Source organism: Chlamydotis macqueenii, chromosome 1 (assembly GCF_036417535.1).
Source record: "Chlamydotis macqueenii isolate bChlMac1 chromosome 1, bChlMac1.mat, whole genome shotgun sequence".
Classification (NCBI taxonomy): Eukaryota; Metazoa; Chordata; class Aves; order Otidiformes; family Otididae; genus Chlamydotis; species Chlamydotis macqueenii.
Genome location: NC_141556.1, coordinates 8,608,885 through 8,635,654, shown reverse-complemented (window position 1 = coordinate 8,635,654; position 26,770 = coordinate 8,608,885). Strand labels below are relative to the sequence as shown.

The 26,770-nt window shown below is 41.2% G+C and overlaps 1 protein-coding gene across 5 annotated transcripts in view; it reads left to right on the top strand.

The window, feature by feature from the left end:
• GRM3 (glutamate metabotropic receptor 3) overlaps positions 1 to 26,770 on the top strand; it is a 109,821-nt gene that overhangs the window by 42,177 nt on the left and 40,874 nt on the right. For 4 of the 5 annotated variants that reach the window (XM_086745483.1, XM_086745488.1, XM_086745495.1 and 1 more), the window contains one exon: positions 19,637 to 20,240. In XM_086745483.1, the coding sequence (XP_086601609.1) occupies positions 19,743 to 20,240 (498 nt within the window). In that variant the 5' untranslated portion in view covers positions 19,637 to 19,742. Of the gene's footprint in view, positions 1 to 12,069; positions 12,089 to 19,636; positions 20,241 to 26,770 lie in introns of those variants that run through there. The other variant, XM_086745503.1, reaches the window with a different exon arrangement.

Below are 26,770 nucleotides of genomic sequence, written 5' to 3'. Positions count from 1 at the left end.
GCTTATGACATTTTCTCTACATGCTAGCAGTAGAGATGATCCCACATGCCTTATTTAATTGTTCTTCCATTAATCCATCCAGAAGGTGCAGGTGATGTGATTCTCTGGAGAGTATCTCCTGTTTTACCTGAGTGTGTGCTTCTAGCTCTTGCTCAATCTACCAACATACCTCTCACAACCCAGAAAAAAAGAAAAAAATCTTTCTGTATGAGTTATGTCACAATGTTCAAGTTAGGTCTGAGGCACATTGCCAGCTGAATTAAATCTGGCTGAAGCCTGGAGAAGATAGGATTGACATTGCTATCCAATGGGGCCAAATTTCTGCTGCCATCAGAGGCATACCTAATTTACCTCCACGCAAAGAAGAACAGAGTGTACTCCCTGGCTAGACTACCATTCACTGGAGGAGCATGTAGCACATTACAAGCATTAATTCTTCAGACGCATCCCTATTTTATACAGCCACAGAGAGGTGAGCCAAAGACGGAGATGAGACAGGAACTAAGTTACAGTGCACATCTTTACTTACTAGACTGGAGCCCTTCCAACAAATGGAAGGGGATTTTGTATATTATATTGTGAGCCCAAAGCCGGTAAAAAAAAAAAAATTCACAAAGATTTTAATAACTTGACTGCAGGAAATACAGGGTGTATATGAGTCTTCCTAAGAGATTTGGGGAAGTCAGTCTTTAAATTAGAGATTGTCATAAAGTCAAAAAATGCTGAAGGACACCTTCATAGAAAATGTCAGGATTTTCTGCTTCTTGTAGACAAAAAAAAAATATATATATATATATATTCAGGGCACTTTGAGTGGTTCTGATCTAACAGCGCAGAGATCTTTCCTCTTGGTTCTGCCACTGGCTATGCAGTCACTTCCCCACTGAAATTCATCACTTTTTTGGACAAATAGCTTTGTAAAGGGTTAGTATTGTGGCCATAGTGGTCTATATTAAGTGAGGCAACATTTGTAAAGAGAAATGGGAATTAAATTGATTAATGTTTCCGATGAGGAAACAAAAAAGCTTTGGGTAATGAAGACCTGAAAAAGAATTCTGGTACCCTAAATTATGACTACTTTTTCCAGTCATATCAGTCTCATAACAGGAACCACTTTTTCCTGCATATAGAGTGAGCCTCTAGCTTCTTGTTCTGTTCATTGTTATAAGACACTGATGAGAGTTGATCCTGTCACTGGGAAATAAGTGATCTTTGCTTCTTCTGCCACTGATTCACACCAGGCTTTGTTTTCTTTGCAGCCTCTCATTGGTAAAACACAAGGAACGGTACTTACCCTCAGTCACAAAGGGATTTGTATGTGGTGGAGAAGAAGTGCAAAATATTCTTGTTCATTAGTTCAGCTAGTGGAGAGAACTGCTCACAACTTAATGGAAAAAAAAATTCTGAGTGTAAGGGTTAGGTGTTTAAAAACAAAGAAGAAAGCAAAAGAAAAATGAGGTGTGCTGCAATTTTATTCCCCTGTTGCCTTGCTGAGCCATCTGGGATACTAACAGTCCCTGAGTGAAGATCATGCCGTTGTTTTAGACTTATGGTATGCACTGAAGTACAGATAATGCTTGATTGTAATTGTTTTCTGAATGCTGAAAGCAGCCAGGAAGCTCACATGCATGCAAACACGTATACCCTCATTGCTACTCTTAGGCTGATGGAAATTTTATAAATTGCTAACCCTGCCTGCAACTGTATTACTTCCAACCAAACATCAGAACATTGATCTGAGCAGCAGATCTAGGAGTTGAAAATGTGTTCTCTGAAGCAGCAGGCTTAACAGCTGAAAGCGTCAAAGCTCCGAACCTCCATGCTGGTCAGCTGATGAGTTTTTAATTTCTTCTCTGCGGCTCCTGAGATACAATAGATAAACAGGAACAAATTTTTAAGTCAGACCTGTTGACCTTTAAGTATCAATGGAGAAAATTTACACCTTCTACCAGAAATGAAAATAATCAATTGGTGTACTTACATGGATCTCTAATAGTCTTGTTAATATGGTCCATGTACTCATTTTGCAGATCTGTTTGTTGCTTTTCTCAACATGTTCACAATGAGGACCTGCCCACACATGCAGCAGTCACTCAGGGGCACCAGCACACATCTGGCAAAGTTAATTAGTTCATTTGCATATGTGTCAGGTAAACTGCTGCCCCAGACAATGAATACAGGTGTGTCCGTATGCCTGAGGACAAGATTCTACATCACATGCAGATATCTATTAAAGCTCTCTGACTTTCTTACTACATCTATTCAAATCCAATATACTTTGTACTAGACCTGTCAAACAAGAGAGGGAAAGAGGGAGGAATTTAATTTTTCCACTTGAAAAATTACAGATCTTTGTATTTAATTTCTATGCCTTCCCACATTACACTCATACTTAATTTAAGATCTTAAGTGGTTCTAAATAAGGTCCTGAGATTCAGTTTAAGTGTAAAATATTCATTCAGGATGAATGAATAATTCTGAATAGCTGGAACAAGAGAACAAAATGGTTTTAATCTTAACAATGGACCAAATCTATCAACAAGATAGCTATGATGACACAAATGGAGTCTGTTTCAGTGATACTTAATTTAGCCATTACATTGCATGAAGTTTAATTCCCCATGATTACAGTCCTAGCTCAAAACAGTCTGTTGGTAGAAGTCTATAATGCTGCTGACTCAATTTAAATTTGACTTTAAAAAAATCTAGCAAGCTTTTCTTCAAAAAGCAATTGCAGTTACTTATGCTTTGGAGAATGACACTGAGATTGAGCACAAGAGTCACTTGGTCGAGATTTTTCTAAACCTCCAAGAATATCCTGAAGCAAGGCTGTTACCAGCCCTTCAATATAATCACTGCTTACACATACTCAGGAAAACCTTCTTAAGAGACCAGTAACCGAAGCCTTTAAAGAGTCTATCCTCACTGAAAACACTTGAGCCTCCCAGCTCTTCTAGTGCCATCCAGAATAATCCCACAAAATAGAGAAGGAGGCTGCATTGCTTCACAGTCTCCTTGGGACCAGCTTATCCATGCAAAGAATGACAGAAATACAGAGGCAAAGCCGGGATTTTACTGCAATTGCTGTTCTCAGCAGCCAGCCATGGTGGGGCTGACCACCAGAAGAGTCCCCTCTGCATTGTCAGCACAGTCAGGTAGAAAGAAAGAAAAAAAAAAAATCATGCCACTGAAATGCTAAGGGCCTCCAAGGTGTCTTGCAGTGTACAAATAACTTGGGAGAAAGATGCTGCCAGCGTGAAGAGGGGGAAGGCTTGGAAGAGGAACACGAGGAGATTGCAACTGGGAACAAGGAATGGGATACGTCTGAGAGGTGCTGAGGGGCCGAGCTGAGCACTGATCAATGAAGGGAACAGTTCACAGACTGAAGAAATGGAACTTTTAGTATTTGCAACCCTAATGTATAAAGCAAGTTTCCTACATGCAAACATCTTAACTACAGACTACCAAGTTAAATCAAGTTCATGCTGGACTAACTGGGGCATGCTGTAAAGATAATAAGAGCATTTAACTGTCATGAATGCAAGCTTATAGATTGATAGATCGTTTGATCTGTATGACTGTATTATGGATTTGCCATTAGCTTTCATCTTTAGCCATGCTGACAGAATCAAAAAAAACCCCCCATATTTATTACACTTGGCGGGTTTTAATCGACTTTGCATTTTCCTGTGAGTAGAGTTGGAACACAGATAATCTGCAAAAGACACTGACAATCTTCCAGTGTGTTCGTATTTTTCAAAAAAAAACAAGCCAAAAAGCATATCACAGATGTATCCTCCTGTAAAAGCTTTACATAAGATTTGAAAAAGAATAAGCAAGCATTAGCCATAGAAGAGAGATAGATGCTGTGTAAAAAAAAAAAAGCTTATCCTCTGGGCTTCACGAAGAAAACAGCTCGAAGCCAGCAAATCAATGATTCCAGAATGAAACTGAAACACTATGCATAGAGAGAATGGATTTGTGAACTGTGAGTTCTTCCTTTTTTGTACGGTATTGCTCCTACTGACAGAGAGAGGCTTTTTAGTACTAAGGCACAAGGTCTGATGCTCTCAAGGTCTGGTAGCACACAAATAATGTGACAGAAGGACAGGTCTTTAGCTATATCAAAAAGCTAAGAGTGCAGGAAGGGGAATCCATCTTATCTAGACGTCTTTGTTGTAGATGTCTGCACACAAACTCGCTGACTTAACGTGGATTTCATCAATATAGTCAGTAGAGTGTAGGGTGTGATTCAGCCTAAAACAGATGCCTCCATTTGCTGAAATGAATTGCCTGATGACCTCTTTTGGCTACGCTGACCTCATTGACTAAATGGGGGTCTAAAGAGTTCACTCAATGCAGAAAACTCCATTGTCCAGCTCCACAGACCCTCTTCACTGTCAGTGGAGAGAAATGATAGAATCATAGAATTATTAAGGTTGGAAAAGACCTCCAAGACCATCAAGTCCAACCATTAACCTAAATAGATATGGTTGTGTTCAATTTGTTTCATCTTATTCCAATGTCTGAAATATATTAGATTAATTACATCCTATAATTGACTTATTCCAGGAGTAAAATTGTGATACTGGCTTACATAAAAATAGGTGAGATTAAAACATTAGAGCTTGGGACATCATAATGATAGCAAAGTGCTTATAGCATGCTCTGGTCTTTTGAAGGCTGGTTTTGTAAGGAAACAGGGCTTATGCAATTACATTAACTGTCAATTCCAATAAAGTTTGAATGCTAGCCAGTTTCAAGGAAACTGTACAAAATACAGACCTCAAAGACATTAATTTGTAGCAGGTTTCTTTTTGAGGAAAAGAAAGTGGCTGAGTAAAGGAATGGAGAACAAGATTAAAATCTCACTGAAAAAGACAGGCTGAAGAGTGAGCTCAGCCACAATACCAGACACCAGAAAATGCTCCCTGGAGAAAGCCACAGGAAAATAGAGTTTCAATAAGCTCCCTTGCTTGGATAGGCTATATCACTGTTGTAACCTATCTTACATCAGCTGGAAACCACTAGACAATACATCTGTCATGGAAAAAAAATAAAATGTCTTGGCCTTATAAAACATCTGAAAGAAAATACACAAGCTGGCGGTCGAGTGGCATCTGGGGATAGCCTGGATTTGAGTGAAATCAGTGGAAGTTTGGCTCTGAATTCCATAAACCTCAATTTCACACCTTGTTTTGGAGAGGAAAGCTTACAGGTAGAGCACACTGAAAGCGTGCAGTAACTTATCCAAGCCAACAAGAAATTCTTAAGTCAGAATGACTGACCATCTCTGACTTCAGTTACTGCTGCATGAGAGACCTTCATATTGCAGATGAAGGCGCCTGTTCTGCGACCCACTGGCATGCACTGAAAACATGCAGCCCGTGACAAAGCAAACGTAGGCTGTTGCTCAAGTATTATCTTCAATTTATGTTGGAGAGAGGCCATAGGAATCACCATTTCAGATACTGTCACCTACTTTCACAGGACTCCCCCATTTTGCATTTATCTTTTTCATTCCTGTGTAAAATAGGAAAAGGTAGAGGGTTTTAGCCACACAGACTTTGCTTTCCTGAGAACAAGTGTGCCAGCACCCTCCACAGCCAGGCAACCGGGGCTGAGCCCTGAAGGGAGGGTATTTCACTGCTTCTTGCCAAACTGAGTGTGCCAGTCCTAAAAGTGCATAAGGTAATTTTATTTAAAACTCTGTGAAGGGCAATTCTTTTCTCCTGCAAACCATCATGGAGTTTAAAGGTCTAGAATTTTGCCAAAGCTACTATTCTGCCTTAGAAAATGAATTTCAAAATTTCCCCTCAGAATTCTTTCACATTTCCATGCTTGTTCTCCTTCCATAATTCCCTTCTGCCCAGGCGTTCCCAGTGGGACCCACAGAATTTGTCCCCAGGCTCAGCAATGGCCTGACCTGCCACTGCTGAGCTGCTGCTGGGGCAGAGCCACTTCCAGGGCTGCTATTTGCTTCCTGATTTTTCTCCTTGTTCGAAGACACCTCTGCAGCTCATCGCCTGTGATGTAGGGTCCTCCTTTCAGAGCTATGGGGTTGGCATGGGGAGTAACACCACAGCCCGAGCCTCCTCCCACTCATTCGCTCCCCACACATCTGCACAATGGGAGAGATTGCTCTTCTCCGTCATCTTCCTGTCCCATGAAACCAGCTGTGGATCTAGAAGACTATGCCCTTGAGGGGAATGAAGCCCGGATCACAATCTGGCATGTATGATTCCTAACCTACTTTCTCCATGTGCACCTGGTCTTGTGGTTTCTCAGCTCACGTTTTTCAATCACTGTTCAACAGGAGAATTTGGGGCAATTAGCACAGAATAACATTCATTGCATGCCTGCTGCCACACAGACAGTTCTGCTGGCGTTCCTGCGGTCAGTAGAAATCTTGGCAGACATGAAGCTTCTGCCCAATCAAAGCCAGAGAGTGCAAGCAAAGCGGTGAAATCCTCACCTCTGGTTCAGTTTTGTTAACAAATACAAGGAGTGACTCTTGGCCAGTTCCTGTATTCTTTAATGGGATTATTCGTCATTCATGCTGGCCTTAGTGAAATTTAGGATACAAATATTAATCTTAAATTGCAATGAGAACTGTAATAACAAGAAAGTTTGTTATTACAAGGCACGCAGGCCACACAGAAAGAATATTTAGCCCTAACCCTCCCAAAGTAAATTAGATCTAGGTCTTCCGGGAGTGAGAGAGGAGTATATACCCAATGTGGACTGTACCTTCCCAGAAATAATAAACCTCTATACAAACAGCCATGCAAAACAATTTTAACTCTTCTTTGACCAAAACTCTCTCTGGCTCCAGTAAGGGATGAAAGGAGCACAGGTAGGACCTAGATCCATCCTGCTTAGCTTTAGGCTTCTCATTGAGGTAGTAAGATTAGGGCTGTTTTCACTCTAAGTTCCTGCTTTCCACAGAGGAGCATCTATAGAGAGTGTTTCATCCCATCCAGGACAGGAATTTCCATTTGGAGGTTCCTATCTCCATCCATCCATTATAAAGGAAACCAAACTAAGGACCCTCACTTTATATGTCTAAAATTGGTTGTGAACATTTGTCTTCAGTGAACCACTTTGGAAGTTGCCTTATCTCTCCTAATTTTCTTTAAGGCATATTACCTTTCCAGTATAAGAACGAGAGGACATTAGACAAAGCTAGGAGGAGGCAAGATCAAACAAGGAAGTGTGATTTTACCATGAAAAAAAAAAAAAAAAAAGACTTTTTTCCTAGCTAAGCTCCAGAACACCATTTCAAAGCTCTGAGGGTCATTTGGTGGATGCTGAGAGTTTCATAGACATTTCAGAGATCCTGATCCACGTCCTGTCTATGACCACCATGAAATTAGATTAACAACAAACTAGCTTTCAGCTCTGGACAGCCAGCAATGAATGGTTCACATCTGCATGCCTGCCTTCTTGTCATTCTAGTTTTTTCCCTAGATTAGGGAGCCACCTCATTGACTTCCTCTTAGAAGCAGGTTTGCTTTCTTCATCCCCAGGCTGTGTTTTCTTCTACCATCAAGATCCAAAACATATATCCTCCACCTTCCCAGGAGTTAATCCCCTCCTGACATTCTCAGCTGCAAACAAGGCCTTTTCTTCTGTCCATAACTGCCCACTCTTCCAGTCTGTTTCAAGTCTCAGTAGGTTCGGCATCCTTGTGCGCTAGTCACCTGGCTGGAGATCAGGAAAGGATTTCCCAAGAACTTCTTATAAAGAAGGAACTTGGTGGCCAGAGTGTCTCTTTGAATAGTTTTTACCAATTAATGTCCTTCAACCAAAGTAAAGAATGGGTAGGGATACATGTGTAAGAAGAGAGGACAAAGTTTGTATAGGTTTAAAAAGAAGTGAAGGACTGAATTACCAGCTGCCTCCTAAATTTACTAGGAATTGTTGAGATTGTTTATATTGGCCCTTCTCCTGCTCTATCATCATGACTGAAGTTTGGCACCACAGAGCAACTCCTCACAAGGAGATGTGTCCAGACATGTAGTGTACTTTGTCCTACGACTTAGCTGGACCCTTCATTTGCCTCCAGACATGCTGTTGCAGAACATTAGTAGCGTTCAAGAGACTCAAAATAGCGCCTGTGTCTTTCCTTGCCTTCATTAGCAAGGATTTCCCTGCCTTACGCTATCAGACCATGAAGTATTTTGGCAGAAGTACTGAGGATCAGACTGGGCAGACCGTTAATTCAGTTCTGTGGCTGATCAGGTGGCTAAAATGCCATTTACTGTCAGCACAGAGAAAAATAAAGACAGAGCCAGCGTTATAGAAAGCTGTTTCCTGCACCACATTGAGCAGAAGGTGACAGACCACAGGTGGAAAGGTCCCCAGGGTGTCTTGGAGCAATCGGTGGCCGGAGCCACAGCAAACCATCAAACCGTGGCTTTACGCAGAATGCTGTCACATCTCCTCTTTCATAATTTGTGCCAAGTGCCTCTCTAAATTTTAGGTTAAGCCGTTGTTGCCATAGCAATGGCCATTTAGAGCAAGAGAAGGCAGCGAGCGTGTTGGGGATGTGGGTTTCTGACTCTTCACATAAAAATATATATATATATGCAGGTATGTACACCGCTGAGGAGCTGCACAAAAGGAGCCAAGCAAACAGCTTACACCAGAAACAAGGGATGGGCAAAGGATACAGAAAAAGGAGCAGCTTGCTGCAGGCTGGAGACGTTTGTTCCAGGATGAACCTTCGCCTACAAATAGCTGGGTCCAAAATACAAAAAAAGCCTGAGTGGTGACTGACTTATATCTGGTTTCATCCCAGAAGTCACTCCTTCAGTTAGGATGAGGCATGCTTTTCACCGCCTTTATGGGATACGTCTTTGCAGGAACAGGAAAAAAAATGGCTTTTGGGGGTTTATTTTTATTAAAAAGATCCCTTACTGCTAGCTCTTTAGCAGGAAATGCTTTTCAGCAACCTACTCCCAGTGTTTGTACCTGTTTATTTGCCAGGGCACAGCCTGCCAAAAAGTCAATAAACAATGCAGGTATTGTATTACCTCATTTTAGGTTCTCTTCTAATATTTTTCTGCACTCCTAGCTGTAGCATTTATGGTGGCCACAGTAAGCCAGAGTCAGAACTCCTGGGTTTTATTCCTTGATTTATGCCACCCCTCTGTGGGGTGAGAAAATTGTATGAGCTTAAATACCTACAGCCAGGGTAAGATCGTACCCACATACCTGAGTGTATTTCCCTGGGGACTTTGGCAGAGTTCAGTCTTCCTCTGAATAAATTTGTCTAATAAGTGGAGTTAGGTGTCACTTTGATCAGCAGATGAGGGCAATATCTGAAGTTAAGTGCTTTGGGAATTCTCAGCCTGAGAGTGAGTTTTGGGTCTCCGCAGTACTAACTGATGCAGAAGATCATCACTGTCTGTGACCCGAATTCTGTCAAAGTCCCAAATTAGATTGATTGTGAATGGCCTTTTTAAAGTCCATAAATTCACAGCAAGGCATCCAAGTTTGAAAAATGTAGCCATAAACATACTGTGGCACAACTCGTCCGTCCATGAGCCCAGACAGGGTCATGGATCAGAATTAAACATTACTGGGTTCCTGTAAGAAGGTTTGAAAATAATTTTGAACCCAAAAGAAAGAAACAAGTGTGAGTATTTTCTAAATATAGCTCTGTATTGTTGCTTGTTTCTCAGCAACTAGAAACTGCCAGCTCCTCTTCCCTATCAGTGACACTACCTGCCTCTAAGGGCAAGCCGAGTGAATGGCAAGTCTGAGAGATGGAGGATATTGTTTTCATCAAGCTCCCAGTGGTACTTTCTGGCCGAGGCAAGGCAGTCTCGCACCTCTCTTTGCTGACTGGAAAAGAAAAATGCAAAGAGGATTTCTAAGTCAGCAATCCCCATAGGTTTCAGTAGTGTACTGATTTAAAGCAGCTGCAAATCAAGTTCAGTAAGATTTTCAGAACAATCCAGTTCCTGTAGATAGCTGAGAGCAGCTTTTGTTTCCAGTAAACTTCTGTGACATTTGTGATTAAAATTATAAAGGCAGTAAGCACAATTCACAATCAATTATGTTTTATTAATGTTTTTTTAATACACGCCACAGCCCAGTAATCATGAAGCTGTTCAACAGCGTTGTTCTAAAATCAGCTAATAGCAGGATGTAATTTGCAGCCGTCTCTGCTCACTTACAAAACACTTGCTCTGTTAATTGTTATTTCACACTCCACTGGATGCTGTAGCCTGAAGGTAACATTCATGTGATGGAAGAGTTACCAATCTAGGCCTGGTGAGGGGGAAAGGATCATTGAGGGAGAGGCTACTGTTGTTAAATTTTTTATCCTTTTATGTTAAAAAAACCCCAACGATTCAGCAGCAAAAAGCTACAATCCATTGCTAAACAATTATTTCCTTTCCTTAAAAACCTGAACAGTCTTTCCCCGTTTTGATCCCTTTCTATCACTTTGTGTTGTTACCAAGAACTCAACAAAACATATGACTGGTAGGCGAGACCCTGTTTGAGTAATTGGGCACCTACCCTGATCTCATCTTGTAGATGCTAGGTGAACTAGTCCATCTAAAGCAAGTGCCTAAGTTTTCATTAGAAAGATTTTCATGCCTTTGAATGTCTCCAGAGACACCTTGTGTCTTTCTTAAATCAGAATAGGCAGGAGATTCTCCTGGGGGAAGTCAAAGGTGCCTCAAGTGTTGTCATATGTTAAGGTTAGGCAGATCGAATCTCATCAGTAAACGGTCAGTGGTGATGAGACAGAGTTCAGCACTGAACAGCCATGGGCAAGGCAACAGCTCCTGCTCTGAAGCACTTCCAGTGCATAGGTCAGAGGGAGAAACATCGCCTTGTTTGACAAATAATAGGAGCTGTCTTAACTTAGAAAATTCCCAGCTGAGTGTTTGGTACTGCTGTGGCAAGATGGGAGATACAGCTCAGACCAGACAGGAATGGGAGTACCAACCTGAGGAGGTTTTTATTTTACTTATGACTAAGTCATAGGGGGACAACAAGGAACCATGGATGGGGCTTTGCCCACTGCTGGCTATCACCTTTGCTATTTCAGGAAAGTTTCTCCTGTCCTGATCAGTGATGTCAGGGTGGTGGAACAGAGGTGATTGATGCCCCATCCCTAGAGACTTTCAAGGCCAGGTTGGACGGGGCTCTGAGCAACCTGATCTGGTTGGAGATGTCCCTGCTCCTTGCAGGGAGGTTGGACTAAATGGTGTTTAATGGTCCCTTCCAACCCAAACCATTGATCCTATGATTCTATGTCGAGGGCACTGGGCCAGGTTTGAATGCCAGTGCCTGGGGATCCAGGCCAGGACTAGGTCCCATTAGAGCAGACTAGGTGTCAGCAGAACTCATTTCACATACAGATGGAGAAGAGAAAGGATGCACACTTAGCTGCTGTGCGAGGCCTGTATAACGCTAAGGCTGGCTGTGCTGGCAGCCAGATTGAATCTCAACAGAAGCAATAGTGAGAAAGGACTCTCTGCCCTTTCACACACAGAGGCTCAGCTGCATTTTGTCCCTGTTGCTGCAATGTGAGAGAAATGTCTTGGCAGAGGAGTGATGAGAGTGAAATCTGGCAGCTTGCAGTGATGCCATTCGGGCAGAGCAATGCAGCTGGACCACGAGAAGAAGTTCAGGGAGAGATGGGGGCCCAAGAAAAACTCTGCAGATGTTGCAGAGAGCTGAAAAGGGATTATGAGCACGAGATAGAAATGAGCTCCATGAGGGTAGGAAAAAAAAAAAATGTTTGATTCTTATCAAGTAAGAGGGAAAGGCTAAATACTTGTCGAAAGACTAAATGCACAAATAATCTTCGGGGGCTATACTTAGATTGGTGTTAATTTCATTTAGTCAAGCTTCATTTGCACTAAGCACAAGTGTTAAAACTCCTCTTAGCTAAAAGTTGCATACCCGAACATGATGCTGAAAATGCCACAGTTCACTTTGTGCAGGACAGCTCTACATTCACGCTACTACCTCGCTCACCCAGCCTTTGACACTGCTGACCTTAGCATGGCGACGGCATCCCTGCACCACCTAGCAGGAATAATTGCTGTGACATCCACAGGTCAGAGAAGCCAGCTGCTCCTTTTTTCCCCCAAATCTTTGTACTCCCACTTTTCCTCTTCCGTGTCTTTCTGGGACCACACAGGGAGACTGAGACTGAAGTCGACTAACACGCAATCAACAAGCAGGCAGCACTTGTCTGTTCGTTACTGTCTCTGCTGGTGTGCTTTCAGCTGTCACCAATGCCTGGAAGAAATAAGCAGATGGATAAAAAGCAGTAGGATTCAGCTCAATCCAAAAAAGACAGACGGGAAGATGGTGGGACTTTCAAAGGTCTAACCCTGCATTACATCAAGATCATTACACCACAAATTGTCCAGATGGTGCAAAGCCTTAGGCTCATGGCTGGACTTCTCAATACACTTGAATATACTTATTGTCAAAGAACGGAAGAAATTCTAATGAGTTAGGAGACTGCATGGCCTGACCCAGATCTCTGGCTCTGGTGGTCTGGTCATTGCAGCTCCTTCTCCTGAGACCACACTCACTGTAGAAGGATTCAACCAGTGCCAAATGCATGCTTTTAATTTAACAAGTAGCAAAGACCCATATTTCCACACCACATTAATGTCCGGTAATCTCCAGGAGGTCCTTGTTCCTCAGAGGGCTAAACTAATGGGGTTTATTCTAATCTATAGAGTCCTTTAATATCGAGAAACTTCAAGAGTATCACGTCAGAGACATCTGTTTTCCTATGTGATTAATATTTTAAATTCTCTTTTTGAAACAGGATGAATATATCATAGATCTCTGGGGAAAGGGCTGGGCATCTGTTGTATGTTAACATTGTAGAAAACATAAAGCATCACTTGTTGATGCTGACACAGTACAAACAGTAATGTAGCCTTCTGATTTTTTCCCTTCTCATTATAAAGTAATAGAACATAGGTTTTTATTTCAAGAGGAATGGTCTCCTTCTCCGCTGATATATGATCTCTTGCTTTATATATATCATTGCTTATATTGAAATTGCCCCTAAATTTTTAGGACATTTTGAACTCTTCTAAAACATGCTAGGCATAGAATGAACTTGTGTGGCTTGTACTCTCATGCTGCTGGCAGTGGTAATTGTATTAATTAATGTTTTTCATGTATGGATTTCCAAGTTGAAATGAAGGGCACAAAATCATCTAGCTGTAAAGCCATTTTTGTCATTTTTCCCAAGGAAAGAAAAAAAAAAATCTAAGATATAACATTTAGCAATTGAAATTTAAAGCACTTTGATTCATTTTTAGCAAATTTATGTGTCGGCACCTGATTAACATTTCATGAAGGAAATTCATCCATTTCTCTGGCAGAAATTTACTTATTCTCTCTACCTCACCATGCAACTTTTCCTTTTTTTTTTTTTTTTTTTACTTCGTGATTTAAGCTATCAGATTTCAGCCAGCTAGAATCAGGATGTGAGCAATTTATGTACCTGGCATATATCTGTCACTGAAAGGCTTGGGTTCCTTTACAAATATTTCTCTTCCAGAGGTGCCAGCATCTCTAATTATAATTGGTAAGGAGACTCAAGCTTGTCCATCACTTTTTTCCAACAAAGTGAGACATCTTATCTCACAGTGCAGTTCTCATCTGGCATTAAGGTCAAGTTTTGGCAGAGCCCATATAAATGTGCCAAATGTGTTGGATGAGCAATGCTTCTGTGCAAGTTATCCATGATCTCTGAGAGAAAGAAATCATAGCATTTAACTTGTATCAGTCTCGAAAGATGCACTAGAATTTTGAGCCAAGATTAGAATTGGTTTAGAAATGTGTTTCCCTAGGATAAGATTTGTAGGGCATAGCAAGGGCTCGGGGAAAGATATCTCTCTGATGGGATGTCCTTGGAGATAGATAGAACTATCTAGGAGATAGATAGAACTATCTTGGAGATAGATGGAATTATTAACTTCACTGTTGTGATGTACCACAAGAGCACAGGGGTGGGGGACCTCCTTGTGACCTTCTGCTGAGCCCAGGCCTCATCCAAAGAAAGTCCACTAAGGGTAGTAGGTGATGAGAAGTTGACGTATGGCTTCAGGCACCACAATATCACAAAATAGTCCTGAATAATGCAGTAAAAATCCATGACTGCCAAGAGGGATCCACCCACAATAAAACTAAACATAATCTTCTCCACCACCCACATCAGCTCTTGTGGCATCCTTTCTCAGAAAGCTGGGTAAACAGATGAGCCCTGAAAAATACTGCAAAGAGGAACAGATATGGGGGTATTTAGTGTATAGCACGTAGTAGGGATGAGAGGAAAACCCTCCAGAGTTTTAGCCCAGTCGTGTAGATTGTCCTATTTGTTAGCTAATGGCATTGAAAAATAGCTAGGAGATCTGAGGTGCCTCAGCTCTCAATAAAGTCTCCTATTCCATCCTTAAAAGTAGAAAATTGGAAGGTCTACAACTACTGGATAGACTGCCAATGCCCACTGATATGGTGGAAAGTATCAGCAAAATTGTCATTGATGGATGAACAATCATACTCTACTTTCCAGTCATCTAACTAAATGAAAGATTCAACTGCACTTCTTTTTGGAGTTTGACACCTAGAAAAATAGACTGAAGACACTTAGCCTAATAAGAATTCACTCCTGAAATGGTAGCACAGGTGAAGTTACTCTGTGGGCTGAAACCAGAAATCCTGCAGAAGACCAGAGCTGTCATATGAATATAGCCCTGGAAGTCATAAAAGACAGATTTTGTTTTGGAGATTATATCAATGGGATACTGAATGTGGAAAACACAGACATCCTCTTTCCCATTCTGGTAGCTTTCACAGAAACAAGAATGTGCACATCCTCAGTAAATGGACCAAGAAATATTGGATCTGTGCAGTCAAATTTTTACAAGCACAGAAATACTCCACCAAAATTGATTATTCAGATGAAGAGGCAAGGTTATTTTCAACAAGTGCAGCACAGCTGCCATTTAAGACAAGTAAATGAGTTGCTTTTACTGAGGGTAGTGCTGACAGTGTCCCCCAAGAGCAGATGTAGCTTTACTTTGTGGACCTTTGCTGGTGGAAAGAAAAGGGACTCCGGAGTGCCAAGCAAAGGTGTTTCACAAGTTCACATAGGGAAGTGCTAGCAGAAGCCTTCTGATCCAGACATGGAAACCATTCTCCTTCTGCCTGTTTGTGTTTTGTTTTGTTTTGTTTTCGTTTTGATATTTGGATCACTTCTACACCTAGGCTCCACATCTATTTCCACCAGGGATCGAAAGCCTACTGGGCTGGAGCGTGCATATTTTTAGTATTGACTGAACACCTAGAACAATGTAACCACGCCTCTAGCTGGAGTTAAAGCATTAAATACAAATGAAAAATGAAAGAATTTCAGCTTCATCAACAGGTACTTCTTTTTGAAATGTCCCAGAAACATGCTTTTAGTAAAAGAAGGTAATGCAAAATCAAATTGGCGTGGTCAGTGTAGTGAAATCAATTCTGGTAGGAAATGGCAAATTTCGATTCTGGAGTGATACCTTCACCGTGGTTAAGGGGAGGAATATGGGCTGTATTAGCCTGGAATAGGTAGGAAATGTTTGTATGTATATTTTCTTGAGTTACGCAAGCTGCAGAGAAAGCATGTGGGAGGTGCATGCCAGAGAGAACAGGAGAGAAACTGAGTTGCTAGCCCATCTTTGTGAGCTGCTCTAAAATAACCTCCCTTCCTCACATCAAGATGTCTGTTCAGTGTCACCACAGTGATCCTGCTCACCGGCCACCCAAATCTGCCTCACAGCTCCTTTCAAGAGTCCCATCCCAGGAAAGCTATTGCTTCTGAAAGCATCCCTCCCTCACAGCCCGAAGGGGAAACCTCCCCTGACAAACCAGCCTTCATGTCAATGCCTCCTCTCACCGACCTGTGCACAGTACCCTCATTCCTTGGTAGGACACTGCGATGCTGCTACATGGGCAGCAGTGCATGGGCTACCAAGTCTGTGAAGGAGAGAAGCACACTTGCTTCTCACTGATGTATTCTTGGTCTCCCATTTATAAAAAAAAAAAAAGGATTTGAACATGCAAGATATGATGATCATGTTTTCCTGGAAAGCAGGATTCTGCATGCATGGTGTCTCCCTACAGTTTCAAAGCCTCTGTGAAAATCTCAGAGTTTCACAGGAATTGCCAAGCAGGGAGGCTAGGATGGTTGGTGTGGGTGGGTGCCCTCCACCTGCAGGCACCCCTTACCAAGCAGTGTGTCCCCAGATACAGCAGGATCATGGGACTGAGTCATCACCAACCCAGGTGGGGTTCCAACCATCTCCTCTCTTCATATCCCTGGAGACCTTCAGATGGATACTCTTAACACAAAAGCAGAAAGGAAGCAGAGAAATGGTCACGCCTATTCCCAGTCCTCACCTTCTTCAGTTGCTCCTTGACTTCTGCTGGGACTGATCCTCTGCTGTGTCATGACTGATTTTGTTTTCCCTCAGCAGAGCCACTGTAACAAACTAAAGTGATAAAATGTAGAGATCTTTTGCATTCTTTGCGGGGAAAATCAGTTCTCTCTATAGCATCATTCATTCTACATACACTCTTTATGTGCAAGGTCGAAACAATTTTCAGTACCTTTCTAGGCCTTTATTGTTGATGTATCAGAGACACATAGATCCCTGAGACACAGATGTCTCAGGTGGAAGCTGGCACCATTTGCAGCAAGCAGCAGCTGTGAAGGAGTCAGAGGGATGAGAACAACCTTCTTGCTCTTCAGGGTAAAGCCACTGTAGCTCTAGGCATGCCCCAGATAAGTTTTAGAAAACCTTACAGAGGACCCTGTTACAAGCCTTTTCTTCAGCAAAGTTGTTCTTGGTGGGGTTGAAGGGCCATCGAAAACAGGCTGGGTTTAATATAGCCCTATAAAAGACTCACATAAAATTTAGAAGGAGCAATGGGAAACAAGGAATGTTCGTCATTAAAGTATGAGAGGAGCACTGGAAAAGATCAAAGTTTGATTCTTGGCTGTGCTGATGACCTTAGGTAAATCATTGAAGAACAGGCTTGGAAGAGACATCAGCTTGCTTAGGAAATTTTTCGGAGTCAGTGCCTCAGTGGGAACCAGGGGGTGCAGGGCACAGTTGAAAGCATGTTCTTTAGTTCCTAAAGGAAACCAGAGACCTTTTCAAAGTTTGATAGTCATTGTGAGTGCCAAGCAAATAAAAACCTGAATTTAGATTCTTCTGAGAATCTCATTTCATCTTTCTGTGCCTCTTTTTCCCCAAGTGTAAAACAGGGAAAATAAATATTTTACCAGTATTTTAAGGATAAATGTATGAATATTTGCTGAGATACAGTGGTGATGGAAGCTACAGAAATAAATAAAATTGTATTAAAAGAAAAAAAAAATCCCAAATCCTGTTATTACCCAAATGGCGGATTAGTGATGAGAGGAGTGGAAGTCAGTCCAGCTGAATTATCAACCACACAACCATTTACGTGATAAATGTCAGCTTTTTGTCTGATAATTACGTGCAATGGAATAATATCACCATTTTATACGACCTGTACACGCTTCAATAATATTCGGTAAATTATAGCACTAAGTCTGACACAGAAAGTACTTCTGAATACAGTGACTTCATTAGTCCTTCTAACATTACCATAAAATATATTTTCTGGACCTGGTTAATAAACCACAGGTGATCAGCAAACTATCTTACTTATAGATCACTGAGGGATGATGAAGCTTGTTTTCCACTGACATATCCTTTATTTCTGAATGGAAAATCCTGCTGAGACAGCCTGCAGCTCAGACTAGACACGTGTTACTAGGACTGCAGAGTAAGACCTTTAACAGAGCATCTGACACATTACTGATTTATGAGAGAACAATGTTGGACTAAATACGAGTAAGAAGCTAGCCTTCCACACAGTTTGGTACAGTAACATTGAGATTGTATCAGGATAAACAACTGCCTTGCAATAAGCATGCTCATCCGTCATTCCGTACTAAATCTTAATTGTTGCTTATTTCAATTTCTTTATGTTAGCATTTCTAAATTATAAATAACCTGAAACTGTAATAATAATATACACTCTGTTAAGGAAGATATAAGTACAAGAATGAATTATTAAAACGACTTATTTAAATATTACCTTGACTTATTTGAGGATTTGGAGATAAAGGCAGCCACTTTACCATATTTGAAGAGATATTGACAAGCAGCCTATGGACAAATCATGCATCTATATTGCATAAATAGGCTTTGTGTATGCATATATATTTACAAAATTTTTACAACATGATCGTTACTGTAAGGCTTGATTTTTCTCCTTTTAAGGTCATTGGTAAAATGTCTTGACCTTAGTGAGAGTAAAATTGTATCCTAAGTACATACATCAGTGCCCTGTTCTCCCCTTGATCTGAGCACTGAACTGTGGTTAACATTAAAGAGAGCAAGTCCAGCTGTAAGCATTTTCATGCCCTAAGCAAACATCAAGTACAAGACTCCTCCTTGTCGTGTCTCTTCATTTCCTCTTTCCTCTCTCTTTTTTTCTTTTTACAACTTAATTTGCTTGCAAGAGAATCTTTTGTGCCTTAAGGAGGGATGGTTTTGTAATTAAGGCATTTGACGGAGAGCCAGGTCTTCCATAGAATAGTCACCCTTGGTAGGTCACTTAGTAAAGTGCCTTGCAGAACTGCAGTGCAAATAACTAAATGAACCATGGACTATTCTCTGCTGGTGACGTCAGCCAGCATGAAATGGCTGAAATACTGTGACCACATTGAAAACGTTTATTGGGAATGGTCTCTGCTTGCCCGTGAACCATGCCCAGGCACCATTTAGAAGAGCACTGGTTGACCTGAGTCAAAACCATCCCAGGGAGCATATTAAGAGTTAAATGGCATGATGTGGACTTGGTTGCTTTTCTACTGCAGATACAGACTTCAGTTCCCACCTAGCAGAACAGGGCTTCTCCTGTGTTTCAAACCTTTGTCACAGCCCACATATAGAGGTAAAGCACCAAGGTTTTTCTCCCATCCTCTCATTGCCTGCACCAGGTGAGCAGTCTAGTAAAGGAAGGCAGGTCAGGTGGGCTTCAGCAAGAGACTTTGGATCTGAAGGCCAAATGCTTGTTCAGCAAAAATTAACAGCAAGGAGATAACACTGTGACAGTGCGATAGCTGAAGGAATAGTAAGTAGAGTGTTTAAGTGCTTAAGGGAAGGCTGCGAGCAGATGGAGACACAGTGAATGAGAATACCTAAGGCTCAGAAAGAGAGGATGGAATAAGAGAGGATGGTAGGAGAAAAATGTCAGAAGTGGTCTCTGTCCTTGCAAAATGTAAAACATTATTGAGCAGTAGCAAACATCGGATGTAATGCCCTGCATGTCTGTGGTCTTTGTGCACAGCTGTCATAGTAGATGCTTAGCTTGTAATCAGTTATGAAGCCAGTGGAATAAGGTGCTCTATGACAACACAAGACATGCATTTCTTACTTCCCATGCTATCCAGCAATCTCTTAACATTGCTTTTGAATGTTTTATTGATAAGAGTTTTGTGACAGCTCACTTCTCCTTTTGCCTTTTCTAATTCCTTCCATGTCTTTTTCAGAGGTCCAGTGGAAAGACTTGTTGGCTTCTTCTTCACTGGCTTATGGGACAGCACTTCAAATTCAACAATGGATCAGAAGGACTGAAGACAACTTTTACTCCCACCAATGTTGTTTAGAGCTGCTAAAACAGGACCAATGAAGATGTTCACCAGACTCCAAGTCCTTGCGCTAGCTTTATTTTCCAAAGGAGTTTTCCTTTCCCTAAGTGACCACAGCTTTGTAAGGAAGGAAATTAAGATAGAAGGAGACCTGGTCTTAGGTGGCTTATTCCCAATCAACGAAAAAGGCACAGGGATAGAAGAATGTGGGAGAATCAATGAAGACCGAGGCATCCAGCGCTTGGAGGCCATGTTGTTTGCCATTGATGAAATCAACAAAGACAACTACTTGCTACCAGGAATTAAGCTTGGAGTTCACATCTTGGACACATGTTCCAGGGATACGTATGCCTTAGAACAGTCTTTGGAGTTCGTCAGGGCATCTTTGACGAAAGTGGACGAAACAGAGTATATGTGCCCTGACGGCTCATATGCCATTCAAGAGAACTTACCGCTACTCATTGCAGGAGTCATAGGTGGTTCCTATAGCAGCGTCTCCATACAGGTAAGTCACAGGAGCCCCATCAGGTGAGAATTATTTGTCTGCAGTTCCTGTGAAAGAACCACTGCTGTTAATAAAGCAAATCTTAGCTCGATTACTTTACCCTAGGGGTCAACCAAGCGTATAGTTTTTACTGGATTTATATTAGTTTGATTCACTCTTTAAAACATTTGTTGTAGTTTAAACCTCTGGTGGCTGTCCACTTCCTCTAGTTATGGTATATTCAGAGGGCATCTGAAGTTTCCACAAGTCCCAGTATTTACTTTGAACTTAGCATTTCATGAGACTTTTACAACTCTAAGTTCAGATCTCTGCTTTCACATCAATAATAAATTATACCACCTATATTTCTGAATATGTGTATGCCTGCCATGCTGCATGTACATAGTATTTGTCATTTAAGCAACAGACATTTAAAATGAGGAAAGAAATCCTTATCTTAGTTCCAAGCTGAAATAAAGTAAAAATGGAAAATTAAGCCAGAAACTTAAAATACACCTGACCAAACAATTGCAAGTTTTTAGTGTCTAATTAAGCATGCAGAAGCCAATGAAAACTATTCTGATGTCTTCAGTGGGCAAGGTCTCAAATATCCCATGCAAGCAGTATAATTTCTGAATGGATTCTATATTTGCTGTCTTTCCTTTTGTTTCCGTATATAGTTCATACTAAGACAGTTGCCAGGAAATGTTGCCAGGCAGAGTGCAGTGCAAGCACTGTCAGAAGTCCAGCACAGAAGATAGATGCCCTCAGTATATCTTACTCCCTTCTTCTGGCACATTGTAGCTGCAGCTTTTGGTTGTAAAATATTGTGCCCAAATAGGGTCTCAGTAGGGTGTTGGAGAGTATTTAATGGCTTGCAAAGGTGTAAAGTTACAGGTGGGTTAAATGTTCCATATATCCTTCCAAATGTGGGTTTATTGCAAGTTTGGTTTCAGTTGCAAGGGGCTAAACATAATGTTGAATCCTTTTGGTCTTGGCTTCCATTTTTTATAAATTCATGATAAAACGTTAAATCCTTAGCACTTTTTTTCTATTAAATGAACATGAAGAACATATATGCCCTCTTTTTTAGCAGAAATTCTGTATTTCTCCTCTCCAGAGCAGATACTCCTATGGCAGGGCAGCCTCAGATGTTCTGAAGGTACCTACCACTGCCAGGGTGCACTATCCACAAGCAAAAACGTCCCCTAGCTTCACTGAATATACCAAATCTACATCTATCTCATTATTTTGGGTTAAGTTAAATAAGCCAATCCACATCACTCATAACCACAAGTTAATAGTGTCTTAAGCCCAGATTCAAGCAGGCTATGACCTTACGTCTAGTATTTCCTAATGGTCAGCTGCAGGTTTTCAAAGGTACCCTGCCTTTGAAAGGTACAGTGCTGGACATGACTGAAATAGGCCACTGGAGTATGATGAGCAATATGGTTTTTCCAGACTTAGTACAGACCCTAATTATTGGATCAATGTCAAAGGAGAAAAACGTTCTTCTGTACTGCAGACCATCCTAGTAGTGACAGAAAGCTCAGGGAGCTTCATTTACTTGTTTCATAAACAGGCCAAGAGTTCATCCAGTGCTCGTTTCAGTCACAATTACATTGGGGAACTGGCTTCTGCTCTTGTCAAGGCATTAAATCCCATCAGCTTGGGAGCAAAGCCAGCTTCCATCAGACATGCATGAGCACAGAAGTAGTATTTCAACAAATCACATTTTATTCCCCTTTGTATTCCAGAGTGTGGCTTGTCTGTGTATTCATAGTAAGGGACACATGGGCAAGTGGTTATCCATACCACAGGAGGATAGTTTCTGCAGAGCAGAATCTGAGTCATCTTTCAAACTAGGAGTGGTTTTGTCCCACTGTGGACCAGCTAGCACGGCAGAAATATAGCCTTCACCGGTTATGTGGGTCTGATCACTTGGACCACGGAGAACAAGTAAGTTCCAGGACTGGAAAAGAGACACCTGAAGAGGAGAAACGATAGCTACAAAACCCTGGGCAACACAAACTGTTAAGGAAGTCATTACCCGTTGTCCTTTCCAATCAGAGAAAGGGTACATCAAGTGAAACCAGCAAATGGCAGGTTGTTGTGGATGCTAAAAATTAAGTAAGTTCAAGAAGTGACTACAACACATCAGGAAAATCTGTAAAGATTCTGTCTCAAAAATTCCCAGACCTGCAAGTATCTCAAGGCTGGTAAAATATTTTGAAACATCCTATGCTTACCCTACTCTACCGATGGAGAAGTGGCAGTGGTTTTGCTCTACCTTGTAGGCAAGGTAGACTGTTTCTCAGTCCACCCTAAATTCAAGTGTGTCCAAAGAACATGAAGTAGCCTAAAAGACACATCCATAAAAGTAGTTACAGCTGAGGAAATCGTACAGATATTTCCTTCCCTCCAAGAAACCCTGAGGCAGCCACACCACTCTTCTATAATGGCCTGGGGCCTCTTGCACAACATCTGTCAATTTGTCCCTTTGAAGTCAGTCTCTGGTGAACACGGACGTAAGTCCAAATTCTTATCTGAGGCAGCAGATTGGATGTAGTGCACATTGAATATACATAGCAGATTCTTCATATTCCAAAAGCCTAGGTTTGGAGCAGCTGTCAGATGGAAATTGGAAGCCCTGATAAAAGACTTTCTCATTCAGTACATGTGAAAAAATTATTGTATGTGTATATATCTGTATGTCGCCCATTTTTCAAAATTAATGAGGGATGATGAAACAATAGTTATATCTAATATTACCCTATACAGCTTCCCAATAGCCGCCAACAGTTGTTCAAACTTACACATTTCTTCAGAAAAATAAAGAAATAGGTTCACAAATCATTCAATAAGTCATCAAGCACCTTCCAGCTAGGAAAGAAGTATTAAGATGATTACTTCCTCTTGACATACAGGGGGCTGGCCTTCCTTCAGTCTTTCTTTTCTAGCTTTCCTCTAGATTTCCAACCAACTAGAGAAGTTTTAATTAAGCCATTCACTCCTTCTGCTCATCTTGTTAAGATAGCCAGTCATGACTCCTGCTTCAAAAGAAAATCCTTGTCAAGAATAACAGACATTGCATACTCAAGCCTGAAGATGTAAGGACTTCAAAGCATTCAAGCCATGCATCTTGGTGCCATGTCAGAAGAGACTACCAAATTTCAGTCATCTGTACAGAGTAGCTCCAGTAGCAACTGGAATCACACCACTGCTGAATGTCAAACCACTTCAGCAGGCGCACGTGTGCCGCTGAGCATCCCCCACTCCTCATGCTTTCCAACAGCACTTGGGTGCTGGGTGCTTCCAGGTGTAGCCCTGTCAAACATTTATCTTTTGCTTGAGAGCTGTAAACATCATAATGTCCAGAGTGCAGTTTCTTAGCCTTAAAATAAACCATGTTATATACTCTTCAAACAAGAAATTATTTCTGCTTTTTTTTTTAATCCTCCTTTGAATTTGTTGTTGTATTTCAATACCTTTTCTTCCCCTCCTTTCACCCTCCCTCTCCAGATTTTTGTCTGGACAGCTGTCTGCCAAATCACTTCGTGATGCTCCTGCTGTCAGATTTCTGCTTCTTTCATTATCCTTCCATCAAGGAAAAAAAAAGAATTTGCTGGTAAATCAGCAAAGAACACCTTCCCCACTGAGTCAGTATGCGCAATAGGCAGTTTTTGCAGAGACTAAAAACAACAAGAGAATGCAGAATGCTTAATTATTTTCTGGTCAGACTAGGCTATTATCGTTAATGATGATATGGATAATTAGTTTTTAGATGTTGTGTTTAAATTAGCAGTGAGCCCAATCTGCACAGCTAGGATTCTTAGTCAATGGAAGAGCTCATGTAAAAAAAAAAAACTGTTTTCATGAAATAAAATTCTGACCTGAGCAGAATCTAAGATCAGAAGGTGAATTCTCCAAAGTTTGGAGGACTTCATTTTGCATTCATGGCTTTTCATTTGGTTATCAGATTATCTATTTTCTCCTAGTTTACAACAGAAATTTCAAACACATTTTCCTCTGAGATGTTCAATGACATTTTAAAAAGAATAAGAAAAAAGTATTGTTCATTTTCACAGAGGAGCACCTGCACAGCTAATCCAAATGCTGTGTTTAAAATACTTAGGTCAACTCTGTCAGGAATATGCATGTTTAAGCAGGAATACAACTATTCAAGTGTTGGATTTGTTCTTCTTTGTTTCTGAAAACTAGACGCATCTTCTGAAATATATAGGAGTCCATTCCCTGCAGTGAACTCTTATAAACATTAACACATTCCCTTAGGTGGGCGGGGCTTTGCATTTCCACATCCACTATACTCGTGTTGATGTAGGTCTTCAGCCCTGTGCAAAGTTTCCTTTATGCTACCAGCTCACAAGACTTCCAGATCATGGTCATTAAAGTTATTCCCAGTTTAGAGCCTCATCCAAAAAAAAAAAAAAAAAAAAAATAGAAACCAGTACCCAGCTGTCTTCTTTTGAATTCCTTGCTGTGTCTCAAGCAAACTATAGCAAAACCACTGGAGAAGGTTTAAAGGTACATTATCACTATCACAAAAGCCAAGGCCTCTCTACTAAGTGACCATCTGGCATGAAATTCAGAGTATGTTCTCATTTAGTGGAAATCTTTTCCTGGCTGTCATTTCTCCTTAGCCACACAAATCTGCCAAGGATTCATGGAGCCTGAAAGCTGATCACCTCTATTTCCTTTCTCCAAGGATAAACCATCTTCCAACCAGAGTCTTAACAGCTTGTGACTTCCATAACCACTGAAAACAGTGTAAAATCCTTAGAGGAACTACATGCAAAAAAACCCTCCATAATGTATGGGGCTCTGTCCTCCTGCGCATGGACCCAGCAGGGATACGGACAGGAGAGATGTGCAGGGGGCTGCAGGGGCTCACCAAGGTCCACAGACCACGTGTGCTATTTGTGCTGTGCTTGTAGAGGAGTTTTGCATTCAACTGTGCAGCGATAGCCTCTGGTGATTTTGTGTTTGTAAAACTAAACCTGATCCTTATTAAAAGATCTGTTCCGTGAGACGGGCCACCTACCACTAGCATTCAAGCTACAGATGCACTTGCTGACTTCCTGGTGCCTGCTTTAAACTCTTTCCCTCTTTTATCTCTGTTCTTTCCCTCCCTCTACTACCTCTCAGCCAGATCCTTGCTGTTTCTTCCTCTCTCTGTTTCTATCCCACATTCTGAAACTGAACAGCCACGAGGTTGAGATTTTCAAAGTGCCTAAACAGCACTGGACATGTCTTTCCTAGAGATTTCAAAGAAACGTGAATACCTCCCTCTGGCTGGCTTCTTTGAAAATCCCAAAGTAACTGATTCCTTTGTAGGATTTTTTGGATTGGGATTTTTTGCTTCGGGATTTTTTGCTTCTTCAGTGTGAGTAATTCCTGCTTTTGCCAAATGGAGATAGCACGATTTTATGGGGATGGGTGACTCACTCATGCCTTCACAGAGCCCTACCATGTTAAGGTGGTAAAGGATGTAACTGCAAGAGAAAGTGGCCAAAAATAGGAACTAGTTAGGGGCATCTTGACATCACCCACACTTGTTCTGTCCCTTCTGACTAGGATTTACACATCAGTTAATGAGTCTCAAATAACCATATTTATCAATGATGGCTCTTTTAACTTCAGAAGCCATTCCATGCATTCAGAACCATCCACCCCAGTTCTAGTCCTTGTCTTATTGTGTGTAAACATGACATGAGCCACTCACAACCAAGTTTACCAAGTCTCAGAGAAGAGCTGCACTCATCGTGCAAAGCAAGGTCTTCTCCACAGATCTTTTCTGTGTGTGCTGACTTAGTGCTTACCTTACTTCACTTCGACAGTTAATGCTCTATGGAGCCAGAGTGCATATGGCACAGCTCACTGTGCTATCCCCTGCAGGGAAAAAGAAAAAAAAATATTTCCAAACAAATCTTCTCTCAGAGTACAACGTTTCTCTGCATGTCCTTCTTGGTTTGTTTTTGATTACACAAGATACACACATAAAAACAAAATCCTGGGCCCTCTGCAGAAATCCTAAATGTTTTTCTGACAGTATTCCCGGTTTCTGATGTTCATTTCACAGATGCAATTATTTCACTGTTCAAACATTGCTTCTCTGGATGTGACAACCATTGAGTCTGCTGTAAATATTTAGCTATATTTTCCCAGCTTCATTGCCAAAATTTTCAGAAGAGCAAGGCTGAAAACAACCTTGTCATCCCTCCTCCCCCTACTAACAAAAAACCTCATACATTTTTATTTGTTCAGTAATAAATTGTTTTTTCCTGAGTTATTTACTTTTGGGAAGGAATTTTGTTAAGGAACAATACTCACTAAGAAGGAAACAGCTCTCAATATGAAAGAGAGAAAAAAAAGTGATGGAAACCACTGCTTCAGCCCTGCAATGTGTCAGATTACACAGGAGTACAAGACAGGTTGGGACTCCTAAATAACTTTGCTGCTTCTAGCTTAGTTCCTTGCAACTGATTTTACTGATTAAAAGGACGGGGATGTCGGGTGATGCATTCCTGGGG